This window comes from Orycteropus afer, unplaced genomic scaffold (assembly GCF_000298275.1).
Source record: "Orycteropus afer afer isolate SDZICR_OR568_19922 unplaced genomic scaffold, OryAfe1.0 scaffold00270, whole genome shotgun sequence".
NCBI lineage: Eukaryota > Metazoa > Chordata > Mammalia > Tubulidentata > Orycteropodidae > Orycteropus > Orycteropus afer.
Genome location: NW_006921857.1, coordinates 2,021,666 through 2,040,113, shown reverse-complemented (window position 1 = coordinate 2,040,113; position 18,448 = coordinate 2,021,666). Strand labels below are relative to the sequence as shown.

The 18,448-nt window shown below is 36.8% G+C and overlaps 1 protein-coding gene across 1 annotated transcript in view; it reads right to left on the bottom strand.

The window, feature by feature from the left end:
• BMP2K (BMP2 inducible kinase) overlaps window positions 1-18,448 on the bottom strand; it is a 254,462-nt gene that overhangs the window by 50,940 nt on the left and 185,074 nt on the right. The window contains exons 11-13 of the mRNA XM_007950371.2: window positions 13,041-13,222; window positions 9,969-10,067; window positions 9,108-9,292 (exon numbers count right to left, since the gene is read on the bottom strand). Of these exons, the coding sequence (XP_007948562.1) occupies window positions 9,108-9,292; window positions 9,969-10,067; window positions 13,041-13,222 (466 nt within the window). The remainder of the gene's footprint in view (window positions 1-9,107; window positions 9,293-9,968; window positions 10,068-13,040; window positions 13,223-18,448) is intronic.

Below are 18,448 nucleotides of genomic sequence, written 5' to 3'. Positions count from 1 at the left end.
ATTTATTATGCAGCAACTACAACAAAAAAAATATATGACTAACACAACAGTGTAATCCTAAGAATTCTGATAATATATGTTGTGTTGTTGCTTTGGTTAGGTGTTGTCTAGTTGGTTTTGACTCATAGTGACTCTATGTACAATACAGAAGAACAAAACACTGCCCAACTCTGTGCTATCCTCACAATCACTGCTATTTTTGAACCCATTGTTGCAGCCCCTGTGCAAAGCCATCTACAGGATCTTCCTCTTTTTTGCTAACCCTCATTCTATTTTGCCAAGCACGATGACTGGTCCCTCCTATTAACATATCCAAAGTACGTGAGGTGAAGTTTCACCATCCTCACTTCTAAGGAGCATTCTAGCTGTACTTCTTCCAAGACACATTTGTTTGTTCAGGGTATATTCAACATTCTTCACCAACACCTAAATCCAAAGACATCAATTTTTCTTTGGTCTTCCTTATTCACTGTCCAGCTTTTGTATGCATATTAGGCAACTGAAAATACAATGGCTTGGATCAGGCATGCCATAGCTCTCAGTGTTATTTTTGCTTTTTAACACTTTAAAAGAGCTCTTTTGCAGATCTGTCCAACGTAATTTGTCATTTGGCTTCTTCACTGCTAATTCCATGAGCATTAATTGTGGATCTAAGAAAATGAAATCCTTGACAACTTCATTCTTTTCTCTGTTTAAAAAGATGTTGCTTCTGGTCCAGGTCTGAGGATTTTTGTTTTCTTTAAATGGAGGTATAATTCATACTGAAGGCTGTACTCTTTGAACTGTATCAGTTAAGTGCTTTAAGTCTCTTTCCTTTTCAGCAAGCAAGGTTGTGTTATCTACATATAGCAGGTTGTTAATGATTCTTCCTCCAATCGTGATGTAGGGTTCTCCTTCATATAGTCCAGATTTTCAGATTATTTTGCTTAATGCTACTGAGTCGATTCTGACTCATGAAAACCCAATCCAAGGCTGTAAATTTTTACAGAAGTAGATTGTCTCATCTTCCTCCCACAGAGCAGCTCAGCATACACACTGAGTAAGTATGGTGAAAGCATACAACCCTGGCACACACCTTTCCTGATTTTAAACCATACAGTATACTCTTGTTCTATGTGAATGACTATCTCTTTGTCTACTTACAGGTGCCATAGGAGCACAATTAACTGTTCTGGAATTCCTATTCTTCACTATCTTATCTATAATTTGTAATGATCCCCACAGTCAAATGTCTTTGCATAGTCAATAAAACACAAGTATATATCTTTCTAGTATTCTCTGGTTTCAGCTAGCATCCATCTGACATCAGCAATCATATACCTCTTTCCGTGCCCTCCTCTAAATGTGGCTTGAATTTCTGGCAATTGCCTGTCCATATACTGCTGCAATAATTTTTTAATTATCTTCAGTAAAATTTTACTTGTGTGTAATATTAAACATATTGTTTGATAATTTCCACATTCTGATGGATCTTTGGAATGGGCATGAATATGGATCACTTCCAGTTCTTTAGCCAGGTAGCTGTCTTCTAAATTTCTTGGCATAGACAAGTGATCATCTCCAATACTATATCCATTTGTTGAAACATCTCAATGTGTATTTCCATCAATTCCTGGAGCCTTGTTTTTCACCAATGCTTTCAGTGCAGCCTGGACTACTTGGCTCCATAACACTGGTTCTTGATCATATACTACCTCCTGAAATGGTTGAACTTCAATAAAATCTTTTTGATATAGTGACTCTGTACATTCCTTCCACCTTCTTGTGATGCTTCCTGTGTTGTTCAGTATCTGTTCTCATAGAATCCTTCAGTATTGCACTCAAGGCTTGATATTTTCTTCAGTTTATTCAGCTTGAGGAATGCCATGTGTATTCTTCCCTTTTGGTTCTCTAACTCCAAGTCTTTGCACACTGCATTAAAATACTTTACTTTGTCTTCATGAGCCATCCTTTGAAATCTGCTGTTCAGCACTTTTACTTCTTCATTTCTTCCTTTTGCTTTAGCTATTTTATGTTCAAGACCAAGTTTCAGAGTCTCTTCTGATATAAATTTTGCTCTATCTTACCTGTCTTTTTAATTACCTTTTGCTTTCTTCATGTATATCCCTGATGTCATTCTATGACTCATCTGTTCTTCAGTCATTAATATTCTATGCACCAATTCTATTCATGAGATGGTCTCTAAATTCAGGTTGGTGATATACAACATCATATTTTGGCTCTCATGGATTTGTTTTAATTTTCTTCAACTTCAACTTACATAGGAGCAGGTGATGGCCTATTCCACATTCAGACCCTGGTCTTGGTCTCATTGATGATACTGAGTTTCTCCATCATCTCTTTCCACAGATGTAATCAATTTCATTCCAATGTACTCCATCTGGTATGTACCAAACTCACTGTCATTGAGTTGATTCCAACTCACTGTGACCCCCATTGGGTTTCCAAAGCTGTAAATATTTATAGAAGCAGATTGCCTCATCTTTCTTCTTCAGAGCAGCTGGTGGGTTCAAACCAATGACTTTTTTGTTAGTAGCCAAATGCCTTAACCACCGGCGTGTACAGTCACTGTTCATGTTGTTGAAAAGGTATTTTCAATGAGTAAGTTGATGATCTTGAAAGTTTCTATCATAGAATCTCTGGCATATTTTCTATCACCAAGGGCATATTTTCCAACTTCTGATACTTCTTGTTTCCAACTTTCATATTCCAATATCTAGTAATTATCAATGCAGCTTGATGTAAAGAATGTTTAATTATCATTGGAATATGTTGCTGTTGTTAGGTGCTGTTGTGTTGGCTCCAATTCATAGCGACCCTATGTACAACAGAATGAAACACTACCCTGTCCTATGCTATCTTCACAATCCTTGCTATACATCACTGCAGCCACTGTGTCAATCAACCTTGTTGAGGGTCTCCCTCATTTTTGCTGATCTTCCACTTTACCTGGTATGATATACTTCTCCAAGGAATGGCCCCTTCTAACATGACCAAAGTAGGTAAGATGAAGTCTGGCCATTCTCACTTCCAAGGAGCATTCCAACTGCACTTCTTCCAGGACAGATCTGTTCCTTCTTCTGGCAGCCCATGGTATTTTCCGTATTCTTTGCCAACACCACAATTCAAAAACATCAACTCTTCTTCAGTCTTCCTTATTCATAGTCCAGCTTTGAAATCCAATGAATTGATTGAAAATACTATTGCTTGGGTTAGGTGTACCTTAGTCTTCAAAGAAACATAGCTGCTCTTCAACACTTTAAAGAGGTCTTTTGCAGATTTGCCCAATGCTATACAACATCTGATTTCCTGACTGCTGCTTCCATGCGTGTTGAATGTGGATCCAAGTAATATGAAATCTTTGACAACTTCAATCTTTTCTCCATTTATCATGATGCTGCTTACTGGTCCAGTTATGAAGATTTTTGTTTTCTTTATGTTGAGGTGTAATCCATACTGCAGATTATAGTCTTTAATTTTCATCAGTAAGTGCTTCAAGTCATCTTCATTTTCAGGATGTGTCGTCTGCATATCACAGATGGTTAGTGAGTCTTCCGCCAATCCTGATGCCACATTCTTAAACACACAGTCCAGCTTATGGGATTATTTGCTCAGTGTGGTAGTTCAGTTTGTGTGTCAACTTGGCTGGGCCTGGTTGAGTGGCTGGGCAGCTGGTGGTAGTTATTCCCCATGATGAGACTGGCAGTCAACTCCATGGTGACCTCTACCACAAGCAGCTGAGTAGCTGCCTTTGGGATGTAGTCTGCTTCCTGTATGTATATAAGGAGAAGCTTTGGGAATGGTCTCCAGCCTAAGGCATGCTTGGACCCTGAATGTAGCTGCATGTCATTGCTCAGCAGCCTGCTGTGCTCTGCCAACCTTGGAACTTACAATGGACTTAAGTTAATGGCCTGCCGTGTGGTTTGGTAACATCAGGACTGTGCCTTTTTACTTGTCAACCTTGGGTTTGTCAGCCTCAGCAGCCAGCGGCTGCCTGAGTGAAGAAACGCCTCTAGCTCCAGTGGGCTGGGAGCAGGAGGCAGAGCTGGACCCCAAGGTTGAGGGGCTTTCACCCAGCCCCTAGAGCCTGGCACTTCGAACTTGGACTTAAAGCCTTCAAATTATAAGAATAAACTCCTGTTTGTTAAGGCCATCCCATTTGTGGTATATTCTGGTCAGAGCGGCACTAGGTAACTAGAACACTCAGCATACAGATTGAGTAAGTATGGTGAAAGGATATAATGCTGACGCACCACCTTCCTGATTTTAAACCATGCAGTATACCCTTTTTCTGTTTCCTGGTCTGTGTACATGTTCCTCATGAGCACAATTAAGTGTTCTGGAATTCCCATTCTTTGCAATGTTATCCATAATGTTATAATATGATATGATGTGTTATATTCCAATACCACCACTTGTCTGTCAGTTTGTTATACTGTGGTGGCTTGTGTATTGTGGTGAGGCTGGAGGGTATGCCACCAGTATTTCAAATACCAGCAGGGTCACCCATGTTGGACAGGTTTCAGTGGAGCTTCCAGACTAAAGACAGACTAGAAAGAAGGAAGAAGCCATCCACTTGTCAAAAGAACTGGCCAGTGAAAACCTTATGAATAGCAGTGAAACACTGTCTATTACTAGAACACTTTATAAACAGCCCTGAAAAATTGCCTGATACAATGCTGGAAGATGAGCACCTCAAGTTGGAAAGCGCTGAAAATACGACTGGGGCAGAGTCGCCTCCTTAAAGTAACAGTCAACCTTAATGACGTGGATGGAGTAAAGCTTTTGGGACATCCATTTGCTGGCGGGGCATGACTCAAAATGGGAAAAAAATAGCTCAAATAGCCATTAATAAATGGAACATGGAATGTATGAAGTATAAATATAGGAAAATGAGAAACTCCAAAATGAAACTGAATGCATAAAGATCAATTTCCTAATATAGTAGTAATATTCTACAAAATTCATACTAGAAATTCATTAATGCAGTAAGAGGGCAGAAATTTTAGCAAGATATCATGGAAAAGAAAAGGAAAGAACTAATTGTTCTAATCAAGAGAGTGACTTTTTCCATCTACATAAGGAACTAACTTGCTTCTTTTACTCAAATATCTCTTAGACTTAGAGCCAAACTCTTAACCCTAATTCCCATCTTACGCAGACTCAGGCACTAACAGGAACATTTACTTGAAGTGCTTTTTCAAAATTGTTATAGAAGATATTATACTTAACATATAATTCTCGATAAAGACTGATATTTTTTAGAATAATAATATTAATGCTGATTGAGACTGGAGTAGTGTTCCTGTGGGGAGTTATATGTTCCTGACCTCTAGTGGTCAAATGTGCACTTCTTGTATCCAAATGACCATCACCCCTTTCCTGTTTCATTCTGCAATCTTCTTAAATGCATAGTTTTACAGGAGTGGTGTAAAACATGTCTTATACACTTTCACAGATAATCAACCCAATATTTCCCAAAGTGGGGGATGCAAGACATTTTTTTTATAGTTACATATAAATTACAAAAAATATTTCACATAGCACACCTGTGACTTCATGAATAATAAAGCTAGAGATGAGGTTAAAGTAGGCAGTGTCATGATAATTCACATGAGTTACAGGTGAATTACCACGTAAGGCATGCATGCTCGTGCATACCTTAATTCTTTGGAAACATACTTCCTTTATAATTAATCTATGTATAATTTATAAACATAAGTATATATGCTGTGGGAGCTCTGGTAGTGTAGTGCCTAAGGCACTTGACTGCTAACCAGAAGGCTGGTGGTTCAAACCCACTAGCCACTCCTCGGAAGGAAGATGGGGCAATCTACTTCCGTAGTGATATTGCCTCAGAAAGCCAAGGAGGGGTCGCTATGAGTCGGGTCTGACTTGATGGCACATAACAACAACATATATGCTGTATTAGAGAAGACAGTTTAGTCTCTTACACTTTCCAAATATATATACCAAATGGAATCAATATTTTTGATGCTAGTTAACATCAAACATAAAAAAAAAAATCATCTAATTAATACAACAGCCTCATCAGTGTCCTAAACTATCCCATTCTTATAATTGGGGACTTATTGTCAGGCATGTCTTTTTGTAAAATGATTAGATTACTACTTGTATTTCATAATTTGTGTTTCAGAAGTTTGTTTGCTTAAAAGTTGTAAAATTCATTTTAATTTTATTATTTACAATAATGCTGTTTGTTCAAAGGGAAAAAAAAACTCTAAAGAAAAAAGTGTCTTGTGGATAAAGCAACAAATTGACAACAAAGTAGGCAAATGACTAGTGGGTAACAAATACAGTCAGCCCTCCATTATCTGTAGGTTCTGTATTCACAGGTTCAATTCACTGTGGATCAAAAATATTGTGAGGGAATTTGATCCAGCAATCCCACTACAAGGCATATAGAGAGCTGGGACATGAATAGCTATATGTACACTCATATTCATCACAGCACTATTCATAATGGCAAAGAGATGTAAACAACCTAAGCCCATCAACAGATGAATGGATATAAACAAACTATGGCACATACAACTGAATACTATGTGACATTAAAGGATAATGAAGATTCTGCAAAATGCCTCATAGTATAGATGAACTTAGCAGACATTATGCTCAGTGAAATAAGTCAACTACAGAAGGACAAATATTGAATGAGTCCATTATTATAAAAAAATCAAGGAAAGATTTACACACAGAAGGAAACTTTCTTCACTGAATACTAGGGATGGGAGGGGGAGGGGAGAGAATATTGTTAGCTAGGTAAGAGACATGTATTGATTTGAGTGAAGGGAAAGGCAATACAACAAATGCTGGTGACCAGCACAATATCACTAAGGAAAAGGAAGATGCATAAGAGGTACAGACAACAAAGGTAAATACTATTACATATACAATTCAGTATTATCAGTAATAATAAAAATTAATATATACAAGTGGATACATGGGTAGACAGATAAGATAATCAGGTATGGGTAGGGAAATGCAAATATACCTATGACTGTATATAGGTTTGGCAGATGATATTTCTACATATGTATTTGTTTGGGCTATAAAAATGTCCATATGTACAGTGGAGCTAACAGAGATAACTTCTTAGCCATAATTAAACACTCTGAGGGAGTGAGTCGCTAGCACAAGACCACAGTCCTGAGGGACATCAAGGTCAACTGACTTAACAGAGAACACTAAAAATTGTTCCACATCATACTTCGGTGAGGAGCATCTGGGGTCTTAATAGCTTTCAAACAACCATGCAAGGTCCAACTACTGGTATCTCCTCATCTATGGCAAAGAAGAGTGGGGAAAAAATTAGAGACACATAGAAACAATTAGTCCAAGGGACTAGTGGACCATAGGACCCTACATGACCCTGAGACCAGAAGAACTAAATAGTGCTATACTTGCCAACTGCTCGGAAAGGGATCAAAATTGGAGATCCTGAATAGGGTGAGAGAGAAATGTGGAACAAAACTCAAAAGCATTAAAAAAAAAAAACAGGCTTCCTGGTCTGATAGACTGCTGAAACTCCATAGACTGTGGCTTGTTAATCATTCTATGGGACTGGAACTGAACTTACTGTCATGGCTTAACTATCAGCCAAACAACAGATAGGCCTATGAGATGAACAATTGCACTAGGGAGGTATACTCCTTAGTTTAAAAAAAAAAAAAAAAAAGAGAGATTTAGGGCAAATGCACAATTAAGTGGTCAAAGCAATCCCTCAAAGGCTAAGAGGGAGTCTAAAGTGCTATTTACATAGTATTTACATGGTATTATGTATTATATGTAATCTATAGATGACTGACAGTATAGAGTAGGTGCATAAGTTATCTGTAAATATTACACCATTTTATATAATGGACTTGAGCATCCTTGGATTCTTGGAGGATGGGGGTTGTGTCCTAGACCCAATCCCCTGTGGATACCAAGGGATGACTTTATAGCAGTCTGATTATATGCCCCACGCCCACTTAATTACATTTGTTCTAATGCACGCACCTCAATTTTTAATCTTCTTCTCCCTTCCCCTTCCTGTCACCCTCTCAAACACATATATGCATATACACAAACAAGGTTAGGAGGTGTACCATAGCAAATTGCATACTTTAATCCTCTCTTAAGATACAGAGTGTATATTAATTAGCATGTTATAGATCTAAGAAGTATTCCATTAATGAAACATATGTGATTTTAACTCAATATGTTCCAAACCTATTTGACTAAGCAATCATTTATTCTATTAACTTCGAGCATCAGATTTCTGATAAAGAGTTAGGATACCAGAAATATGCCACAAAAACAACTGTTTTTCACACCCAGCTCCTAGCAAAGCTTCGAGACTCCTTTATCCAGTTAATATTTCAAATCCTGAAAAAGTATTCTATGAGAATGTCATTAGTGTTCTAGTAACCAAAACACCAACAGCTATTTCCTCCTATGTATCTGTAAACATTAGGAAGGATTTATAACGATCAACCAATTTTACAACACAAGATCCTGAAGCACTCATCATATCAAATCTAAGTTTGTAAAAATTTGTATCTCAGTTCTTTAATTTACGGTAATGTTTTCAATATGAATTATGGTAACTATAAGTTTGCTGTATCATCTTGAAATGATATGTTAAAATGTTTAGTACCTGTTTGAATTGGACTGAATTAGATTAGACAAATTTTATAAATATTGACAATAATTGAAAGCAATTACATGGAAGTAGAAAAGTTAAATAAACTTGCTCAAGAGGATTTTTTTAAAAACTAGTGACATAGCTTGTTAAGATTTTGTTTCTGTTTTAATTACAAAGAATGCCTTAACATACAAGCCAATAGCTTCTTTAGCCCTAAACGTTGCAGGATGTTGTTGAGTCTTATCTGCAAACACCAGTTAGCAGAATTAATTAACTGATGGGAATACAATAAAGGAGAGAGATGCACAGGGACCAGAAGAGAGAACTAAGAGGAAAAGAGAATGGGTTCTACAGAAGACGTACTCTCTTTAAACTAATACAGGAGACATTTAGTGAGTCCACTCTATGATTCACTTTTACAATAATTTCCTTTGGATTCACAGGAAAAAATACTTGCCTATTGGCACTATAAGAGGAGTCCGTAATGGTTCCAACCTGAGCTGGAAGTGACGAAGTGTAGGATACTAAGGCTGGTGAGAACTCTTGAGGGGAAGTAAGATATTCCGGTGATGCTTGTTGTTGACACTGCTGATGTTGAGCTAGCATCTGCTGCTGCAAGAAAGCCTGCTGATATTGCTGCATCTGAAACAAGAAATGCCATTATACAAAATAATGCTCAAAGTCACTAAAGCACTGTCAGCAACCTGAAAAACACTTCATATCTGAAGGAGCAGCTCTGCTACTAGAAAAGTACAGCAAAATGAAATAAATCTATTTAAGAAGCAGTGAAATAAATCTATTTAAATCTAATTAAGAAGGCCAATCTGGCAGGATTCATTCATTTAAATACTTTAAGAAAGAGACAATAGAGTAGTTTAAAATCACTAGTATAATGGTAATTGGAAAAAAAAAAAAAGGTCAAGCTAGTCTCTGAAGCAAAAGCAATTTTCCTTTATGTTTCTTTTACACAATGGATGTTTGCTGAATGAGCCAGTCAGTTATAGTGTGGCAAATTCAGATTCTGTAGTTTAGCCAAATTTTAAGATGGAGTGACTTTGATAAAATATATTAATGAACTAACTTGAATTGACTATTAAAAAAAAGGTTTAGAATTATTAAATCATGACTAATACTGGAAGGAAGATGGGGCAATCTACTTCCGTAGTGATACTGCCTTGGAAACCCAAGAAGGGGTTGCTATGAGTCGGGTCTGATTCGACGGCACATAACAACAACAACAATACACCATGTGTAGTATTAATTTAAACACTGTAATGTATACTTATAGATAAATATCTCAAAATTATTTATTACTTACCATTGTAGGGTACTGTGATGTAGAAGGTTGCTGCTGATACATAGACTGCATTAAAAACTGTTGTTGAAGTATCTGTTGCTGCTGCACTGCATGTTGATACTACAATGACAAAAATAAACAAATCCATCAATATTTCTATTGTCTTTTCTGTGTTAAGAGTCTTTTTTTTTTTTAATTAAATATCAATCTTTCCATTACAGTAACTTGGGAAGTCAGAGTAGTCCAAACATCAATGTAAAACAGCTATAGTCAGTCTGAGATTTTAACATAAATGCTTATTGGAATTGGTTTCAAAATTATCAATAAAACATGGAAAGAAATTCAACTACAACTGTTTCCAGAACAACAATTCAACTACAACTGTTTCCAGGATGTTTGGGAGAAACCTAAACTCATTCACCACCCTTTCCCAGTTAATAAAGATCCTTGAAGTGACTTATTCAGAATAGTACATCCCAACTCTCCACTAACTCCCTTTCATTAGTATTTTCTGGTCATTTCATGGCAACACCTACTTACTACTCTATACTATAGGTCTATGGGTCAAAAAATATCATGCATAAGCTTGGCTCAAAAATACTGCAGGAAATGTTAAAAGGAAGAAGGTACCTAGTTTAGTGAAACTGAAAATCTGCAAGTTCTGACGAGGTAAAGGGCAAGATAGAACTTAAGCTCATTTTTCTCTACATCCCTTTCAATACTAGTTCACCTCTACCCAGGCAAAAAGAAACAGCTACTTCATTATTGAAAAGCCCAGTATCACTTTTCCACCTAACATTATTAGTCTATTTAACTGATTTAAAATGCAAATTCAAACAGAGAATTCATTACAAACTGCAGTGCTTATTCATGGAAGTCAAATAACTAGATGAACATTCTTTGTACCACAAAGCCATTATACAATCTATTTCAAAAAAGCATTCTGAAAAATATCACAGGATGCAAATTAGATACAGGTTCTTTAAAAATCACTTAGGAAATTGGAGTTCTGGTAAGATGGCGGAATAGGCAGAAAGATTGTACAACAAAGAAAAGGGGAACCAATTAACACAGATAGAGAAGATAATCCTGGACCCCTGAGCTTTGAAGGGAAGAATACAAAAGTGGACTAAACTCCAACTAGCAGAACAATTTGCATGAAAACACCAAAAAAGAAGACATACGGAGCTACTGTCTGGCAGCGATCCTGATGTCACAGACAGGTTGTTTGGATATTGCCGAGTGGTGGTAAGACCTAAGAATTAACCTAAAACTCAGCTCTGCTAGCCAGGGACTGCATGGATGATGCTCTGGTGGCTGGTAAATAAAAGGGGAAACAGCAAAGAGGAAGGCAAGCTGAGCTGTGGACTTTTGCCTGTCTAGAGGGCACAACCATTTTGAATGTTTACAAGCAGTTTGACCATTTTGGATATTTAAAGCGAAAGCCTTCTCCCAGATTCCAGGGGCTTAAGAACAGGCTCCACTTGCAGGGAACCACAAGGACATTCCGGATGCCAATGATTGGAAAGGTGCGACATTCCCCTTGCTACCTTGTTTATTATACATACCCATACCCTCTTGGGAGCTCTGGTAGCATAGTGGCTAAGGCACTTGACTGCTAACCAGAAGGCTGGTGGTTCAAACCCACCAGCCACTACTTGGAAGGAAGATGGGGCAATCTACTTCTGTAGTGATATTGCCTCAGAAACTCAAGGAGGGGTCACTATGAGTCAGGTCTGACTTGACAGCACATAACAACAACAACATACCCTCTTGGTGAACGGAGGTGCGGCCATCCCTCACTCCTATCCACTTTCTAGGTCAGCAGGAATTCCATCCCAGTCTGTGTGCTCGGACAGAGCCTGGGTGCCCTGCCCCACCCTGATTTTCTTTCTTTCTTTTTGTTTTTTAGTTTGATTCTTTTGACCTGTTTAAAACTACTATAATTATTAGTACTTTTGTCCTTTTTCAGTATTACTCTTATTCTTCCTTTCCCAGGTTCTAGTTTTCAGGTTTTTGTCTTTTCCCTGTTCCTGGTTCCAATTTTTTTTTTTTTTCTTTCTTGTGGTTAACCCTGTTCCTTGTTTTTCTGTGTCTTTCCCATTTTTTCTTCATTATTCTCCTTCTCTACCTTTTTTCTCTTATTGTCCTCTCTCCAGATATTGCCGTGTTTTTGTTTTTCCTTTTTTGATTACTGTTCCTGTGTGATTACAGTGTTTTTTGTCCATTTGCTTTTACTTTTTTGATGGTTATTCAATTGTTATTTTTGTGTAACTGAGTGAGAGACAGCAACAGTTCTCCTGCAGCTTCACTCCTGAGTGAGAGCCACCACTGCCTTCTCCACTAACTAGCCAATGATAAACAACCACCAAGAAGAGCCTCAATCACCCTTGGCTGCTCTTCACAAACAGTTAACAGAGACCTAAATATAACAATGTCACAATGTCTCGAGGACGACAGACCTCACAGTCCACACAAAGAAGCAAGATAAAGTAGTAGAAACAAGGGAGCAGGATACAGAACCAGAACACATCCCTGAGGAAGAAGCAGCATTTGAACTCCGTCATGAGGAATTCTAAAGAATTATATTTAGCTATCTTCAAAGGATTGAAAAACAGATTAAGGAAAACACAGACAAAAACCTAGAAGAATTTTGGAGGAAAATTCAAGAACAAAATGACAAAATAAATGAAAAATGAGAAATGATTCAAAATCTACAGACAGAAATCCAGAAGATTAATACTAAATTGTCAGAAATAGATAACACATTGAAAGGGCAAAGGAGTGGAAATGATGCAATGCAAGACAGAATTATTAAGATTGAAGACAAATACCTAAATACTTCTTTGGAAAGGGATCCAACAGAAAAAAGATCAAAACAAAATGAAGAAAGCCTAAGGTTCATGTGGGATACCATCAAAAGAAATAACCTATGTGCCATTGGAATTCCAGAACAGGAAGAGAAAAATGAAAATCACTTAGTAAATTGGGCAAAATGTTTACCTGAATCTAGACAAAGAATTCACTTATATTCAATTGCTGCATGAAATTTACAATATTACTTTCTATAATATAAAGTAGAAAAAGAATTACCTGCTGCACATAAGCATCCTGAAGTACCTGTTGCTGCTGAGACTGACGGTGCTGTAAATGAAGTTGCTGCAATCTCCAATCTCCCTGTTGTAGTTGCTGAAGTACTCTATGCTGCTGTGGAGGCTGCTGAGGGGGCCCATGACCCAATAAAATTTCTGGGCCATTTCCAGGTCTCAGTGCTCCTGAAATAGGTTTCCAAAAAGCTTATAATAACATACTCATGATTTCAATAAAATGGCTACATTGAAAAACAGTCATGTGCGCAATCATTTAACCAAAACATTTATGTCTTTGTTTCATGATATAAAAACTTCCATATTCATATAAGTTAAGTCCCATGTTACGAACGTTCAACTTATGGACAATATTTGTCCTTTAATGTTATGTAAATTTGTCCTCACTTTGAAATTACTGAGCCAACCCCTACTCCCAACAAATTCTTTATCACAATCACCTTCATTTGCTGCATTTTCACCTTTTAAATCACTGAAAAGGCTTTGAGCCTTTTCTTGCTCTGAAGTAAGGCTAAATAAGAACCATATGGAACTGTTCCAACGTCACCTAAAAATTTAACTTAAAGACACACTTAGTAACTGATCTTGTTCATAACCCAGGGACTGCCTGCACTGTAAATGGACATACACAAATGGGATAATTGTAAATATCCATAATACTTAGGGGGAGCGCTGGTGGTGTAGCGCCTAAAGCATCTGACTGCTAACAGGAAGGCTAGCAGTTCAAACCCACAAGCCATTCCTCAGAAGGAAAATTTGCCAATCTACCATAGAGATACTGCCTCGGAAACCCAAAGAGGGGTTGCCATGAGTTGATTCCACTTCATGGCAGTTAAGTTGGTTCGGTATAACACTTAGGAATCCCTGAGTGGTATAAATGATTAATATGCTCAGCTAGTAAGCAAAATGCTGGAAGCACAAGTCTACCCAGAGGTACCTTGGGAGTAAAGCCTGGCAACCTACTGCTGAAAAATCAGTCATTGAAAACCCTATGGGGCACAATTTACTCTGGCACACAGGTGGTTATTTATCTTTAAAAAACAATATTTCATTGTGTCACCTACAACTCGGAAAAGCTCAACATTTTAGAAACACTTCATGCTTCACACTTCATCTCTCCATGAACACACCAGCCATGGTCATTCACATTTCTCATTATATCATGTACATTCATGATTCTATCTTTGCTGATCTGATTGTCTCAGTGTAGAATGCCATTTTTCAACCTAATGAAATTTTTCTTATCCTTTAAATTTTAACTCAAACATCTCCTTCATTCCTTCACCTAACACTTCTACGTAATTTATTATACTACATTCTGCCTTGCATATATGCAGACAACTGTTTATATGGATATTTCCCAACAAGGGGCCCTGAGGGATAGAACAATGATATATTCATTTGCTAGAGCCCCAAAGAATCTTTTACATAATAGATATTCAATAAATGTTTACTACAGTAAATCTACTAACACTATCTCCTGGATATATTATTTATTAGATGTTTAAATTTTACCCTAGGAAAATCTAATGAAGTGACTTTTAAATTAACTAAGCTACATACAACAGCAATAATAAGAAATGTAGTACACTATGATTTCTATATTCTCATCCAATGACTTACCCTAAATTCCACTACAAATGTACTATATAATAAGGGTATAAAAGGGGAGGAGAGCGCAAGGAACCAGAGCAATGTTACTTTTTCATCAAATTATTGTCAACCCTCCCCAACCTTTAACTCCAACACCTCTTGAAAACAGTTTTCTAACATTCATTCTCTCTTCTATCATGTTTGTTTTTTTTAAAAGCATGTTCATTTTAATTATTCTTAGAAATATAAGAAATAAAAAGAAAATAAAAATTCTACTACACAGACATAATCACCAACCACCATTAATCTTTTAAGTATACGTCTTTCTACTTGGCAGAGTATTTAGTGCCCTGATATCTAACTGGAGAACTAGGAGTAAAAGCCAATCTCAAATCAAGGCTCTTTATGAAATGACTTGTGAGGCCCACTCTTCACCTCACAAAATGAGATTTTATTATTATTATTATTTAAACCATAATCAGACTGAACAGAGATCCTTAGTTCTCAAACCAAGGGCACAGAGTACTAGAGAACTCCTAAACATCATCATCACACTCTTACATGAAAACAATGCTATTAAAGTACATCATTTCATCCTCATATAATTAATCTCCATTTTGCAAATTATAAAACTGAGGCTTAGATGTGAATTCACCAAAGCATCCAAGTTCAATGAACTTTTCACTTTTACATGATGCCTCTTAAGCACATTAAAGAATATGTTAACAAAAGAATAGACCTGGCCAAGTATACAACAACTACTGTCAAGCTGCACCCTGGATCTATTTCACACTTGGGTTGCCCCTTCCAGCAGAAAGGGTTAAGAACAATCTCGAAATAATTAAGACTCCAGGGTGACAAATAATATTGCTGCAGACCCAGATTTTACAGATAAGATCTCGTACAAGAGACAAGGACTTGCCTAATATTTAGTAGCTTTTAGGGAAGGAGGTATCAGTCACTTCACAAATAAAAAGTCTCTATGATTAGTCCTGTGTACCCCACCGCAAAAAACAAACTGTACATAAAATTAAAGCAAAAGAATTATAGAATGAACATATATCTTCTAATACCTTCAAAGATGACTTGGAATAAAAATTTTCTAAGAAAATCCTAAAAAGAAACAAATCAAATTATCTTATTTTTAGAAGTCTAGTTCTATATTTCATTATCTATTCTTGCTAACAGTCTCAAAATTCAGGCTCCAAAAAACTATTCAAGGATATACTAAATCAAAATTAAAAACAAATCCAAGATGATATCATGGGTAAGAAACAATGTCTGAAGAAATGAAGACTTATCATTAATAAATAGTCCATGATGCACAGTAACATTTTTTAATTAGAACTCTTTATTTAACATGAAAGATGATGAGAAGGAAGTATATTAAACTTCTTGTTTTATCTGGCAGAAGACATACATTCCGATTAACCATAGTTATCAATTAAAATAAATATGCTTAAACCTAGGTTTTAAAAAATTAAGAGTAATAAATAGAGCAACTATTGATAATTTAAATTGAGCAATTTTTCCAGTAATAGCTTTGATGGTTCAGTGGCTGTCTTTAGGCTTCTAACCAAAACGTTGGTGGTTCAAACCCACCAGCTGCTCCACAGGAGAAAAAGAAGGCAGTCTGCTTCTGTAAACATTTACAGCAGCCTTAGAAACACCATGCGATAGTTCTACTCTATTTTATAGGGTCACTTTGAGTCAGAATCGACATAAGGGCAGTTAGTAATCTTTCCAAGATATTGGATGGCATGTATCCTTTCAAAATTCCAGCAACAGTCTATATAACTGTGACAACCACAAATGCCTGATCCTACCCTTGCATTTCCAAACACACTCTAGAACAGCAATACTGCTATCAGTTAAGAACAAACAACATAAAAAAAGAAGTAGGACTTACAAATTAAAAAAAAAAAAAAGAAAGAAAGAAAGAAATCTCTATCCAGCCAAAGGAAGAAAAGAAATAAAACATAACTACAACAACAAAAAGTCTCAGTACATAGAAATCATAAAATATTATAAGTACAAACATGCAATCACAATAAAGAGTAATAAAAATAATTTCTTGTAAAGTCAGAGAATGATAGACTGCTTAAAAAAGAAACTGAAAAATAAAAATCCAGTTATGTGCTATTTATACAAGACACATAAAGCAAATTTACATAAAATAAAAGGCTTAAAGAACGTAAGACAAATGCTAATAAAAGACAAGGACCTGTATTAACATTAACAACAAGATAGACAATGCAAAGCAAAAATCACCAAGCACATATATGAATAAAATTATTATCAACTGTCATGCATCTAAAAATAGCTTCAAAATAAGCAAAAACTGAGAAAAGTATTAGAAGGAATTAACAATCTATGATCTTAACCTAAAAATCTCTCTCAGAAATTAACAGATCAAGTAAACAAAACTAAGAGTAGAAAAGATCTGAATAACAAAATGAATAACTTCATTAAATACATAATTCTTGTATCAAGACAGAGGGCACACATTCTCTGTAACAAAATGTTGTTGTTGTTGTTGTTAAGTGCCGTCGAGTCTGACTCGACTCATAGCGACCCCTCCTTGGGTTTCCGAGGCAGTATCACTACGGAAGCAGACTGCAAAACCTTCCTTCCGAGGAGTGGCTGATGGGTTTGAACTGCCAGCCTTTTGATTAGCAGTCAAGTGCTTTAGGCACTATGCTACCAGAGCTCCTGAAGGTGAAAGTAGTATGGGTAAAGTCAGCACAACATGACCAAGACAAAAGACGATGTGGAGGGATATATAAGAATAAAGGGCAATTATAGCAAATTCTGTAACATATACAATCCTGAAACAACAGTAATAACAATTAACAAACGGAGGTAGATAAAAACCAAAAACCAAACTCACTGCTATTGAGTCGAATCCAACTCACAGCAACTCCCACTGGGCTTCTGAGGCTGTAAATCTTTATGTAGGTAGATTGTCCCACCCGCCTTCCATGAAGCAGCTGGTGGGTTTGAACTGCTGACCTTCCGGTTAGCAGCCAAAATGCCTTATCCACTACACCACCAGATACATTTAGCATATAAATTATTTAACATATGTATCTACAAAGGTAAGGAGCTCTGGTGGAGGAGTGCCTAAGGCATTTTGGCTACTAACCAGAAGGTTGGAGGTTCAAACCCTCTAGCCACTCGGTGGAAGGAAGATTGCCCAATCTACTTCCGTAAAGATTTATCACCTCAGAAACCCAAAGGGAGCTGCTATGAGTCGGAATCAATTCGACAGCAGTGAGTTTGGTGTTTTTTTGTTTTTTTTTTTTTTTTAAATCTACAAAGGTAGATACATATGCTAAATAGATGTAGAAGGTCATATAAGACTATATATAGGTATGGTTGTGGGTATTTCTACATGTTGTTGTTGTTAAGTGTTGTCAAGTTGCCTCCAACTCATAGCAACCCTGTGTACAACAGAACAAAACAATGCCCGGTCTTGCACCATCGTCACAATCTTTGCTATGTTTGAGCCCATCATCACAGCCACTGTATCAATCCATCTTATTGAGGATCTTCCCCTTTTTCACTGACCCTCTACTATATACCAAGGATGATATCCTTCTCCAGGGACTGGTCTCTTCTGACAACATGAACAAAGTACATGAGAAGTCTGGCCATTCTTGCTTCTGAGGAGCATTCCAGCTGTGTTTCCTCCAAGACAGATTTCTTTGTCCTTCTGACAGTCCATGGTATTTTCAGTATTCTTCAACAATACCACAATTCAAAGGCATCAACTTTTCTTTAGCCTTCCTTACTCTGTCT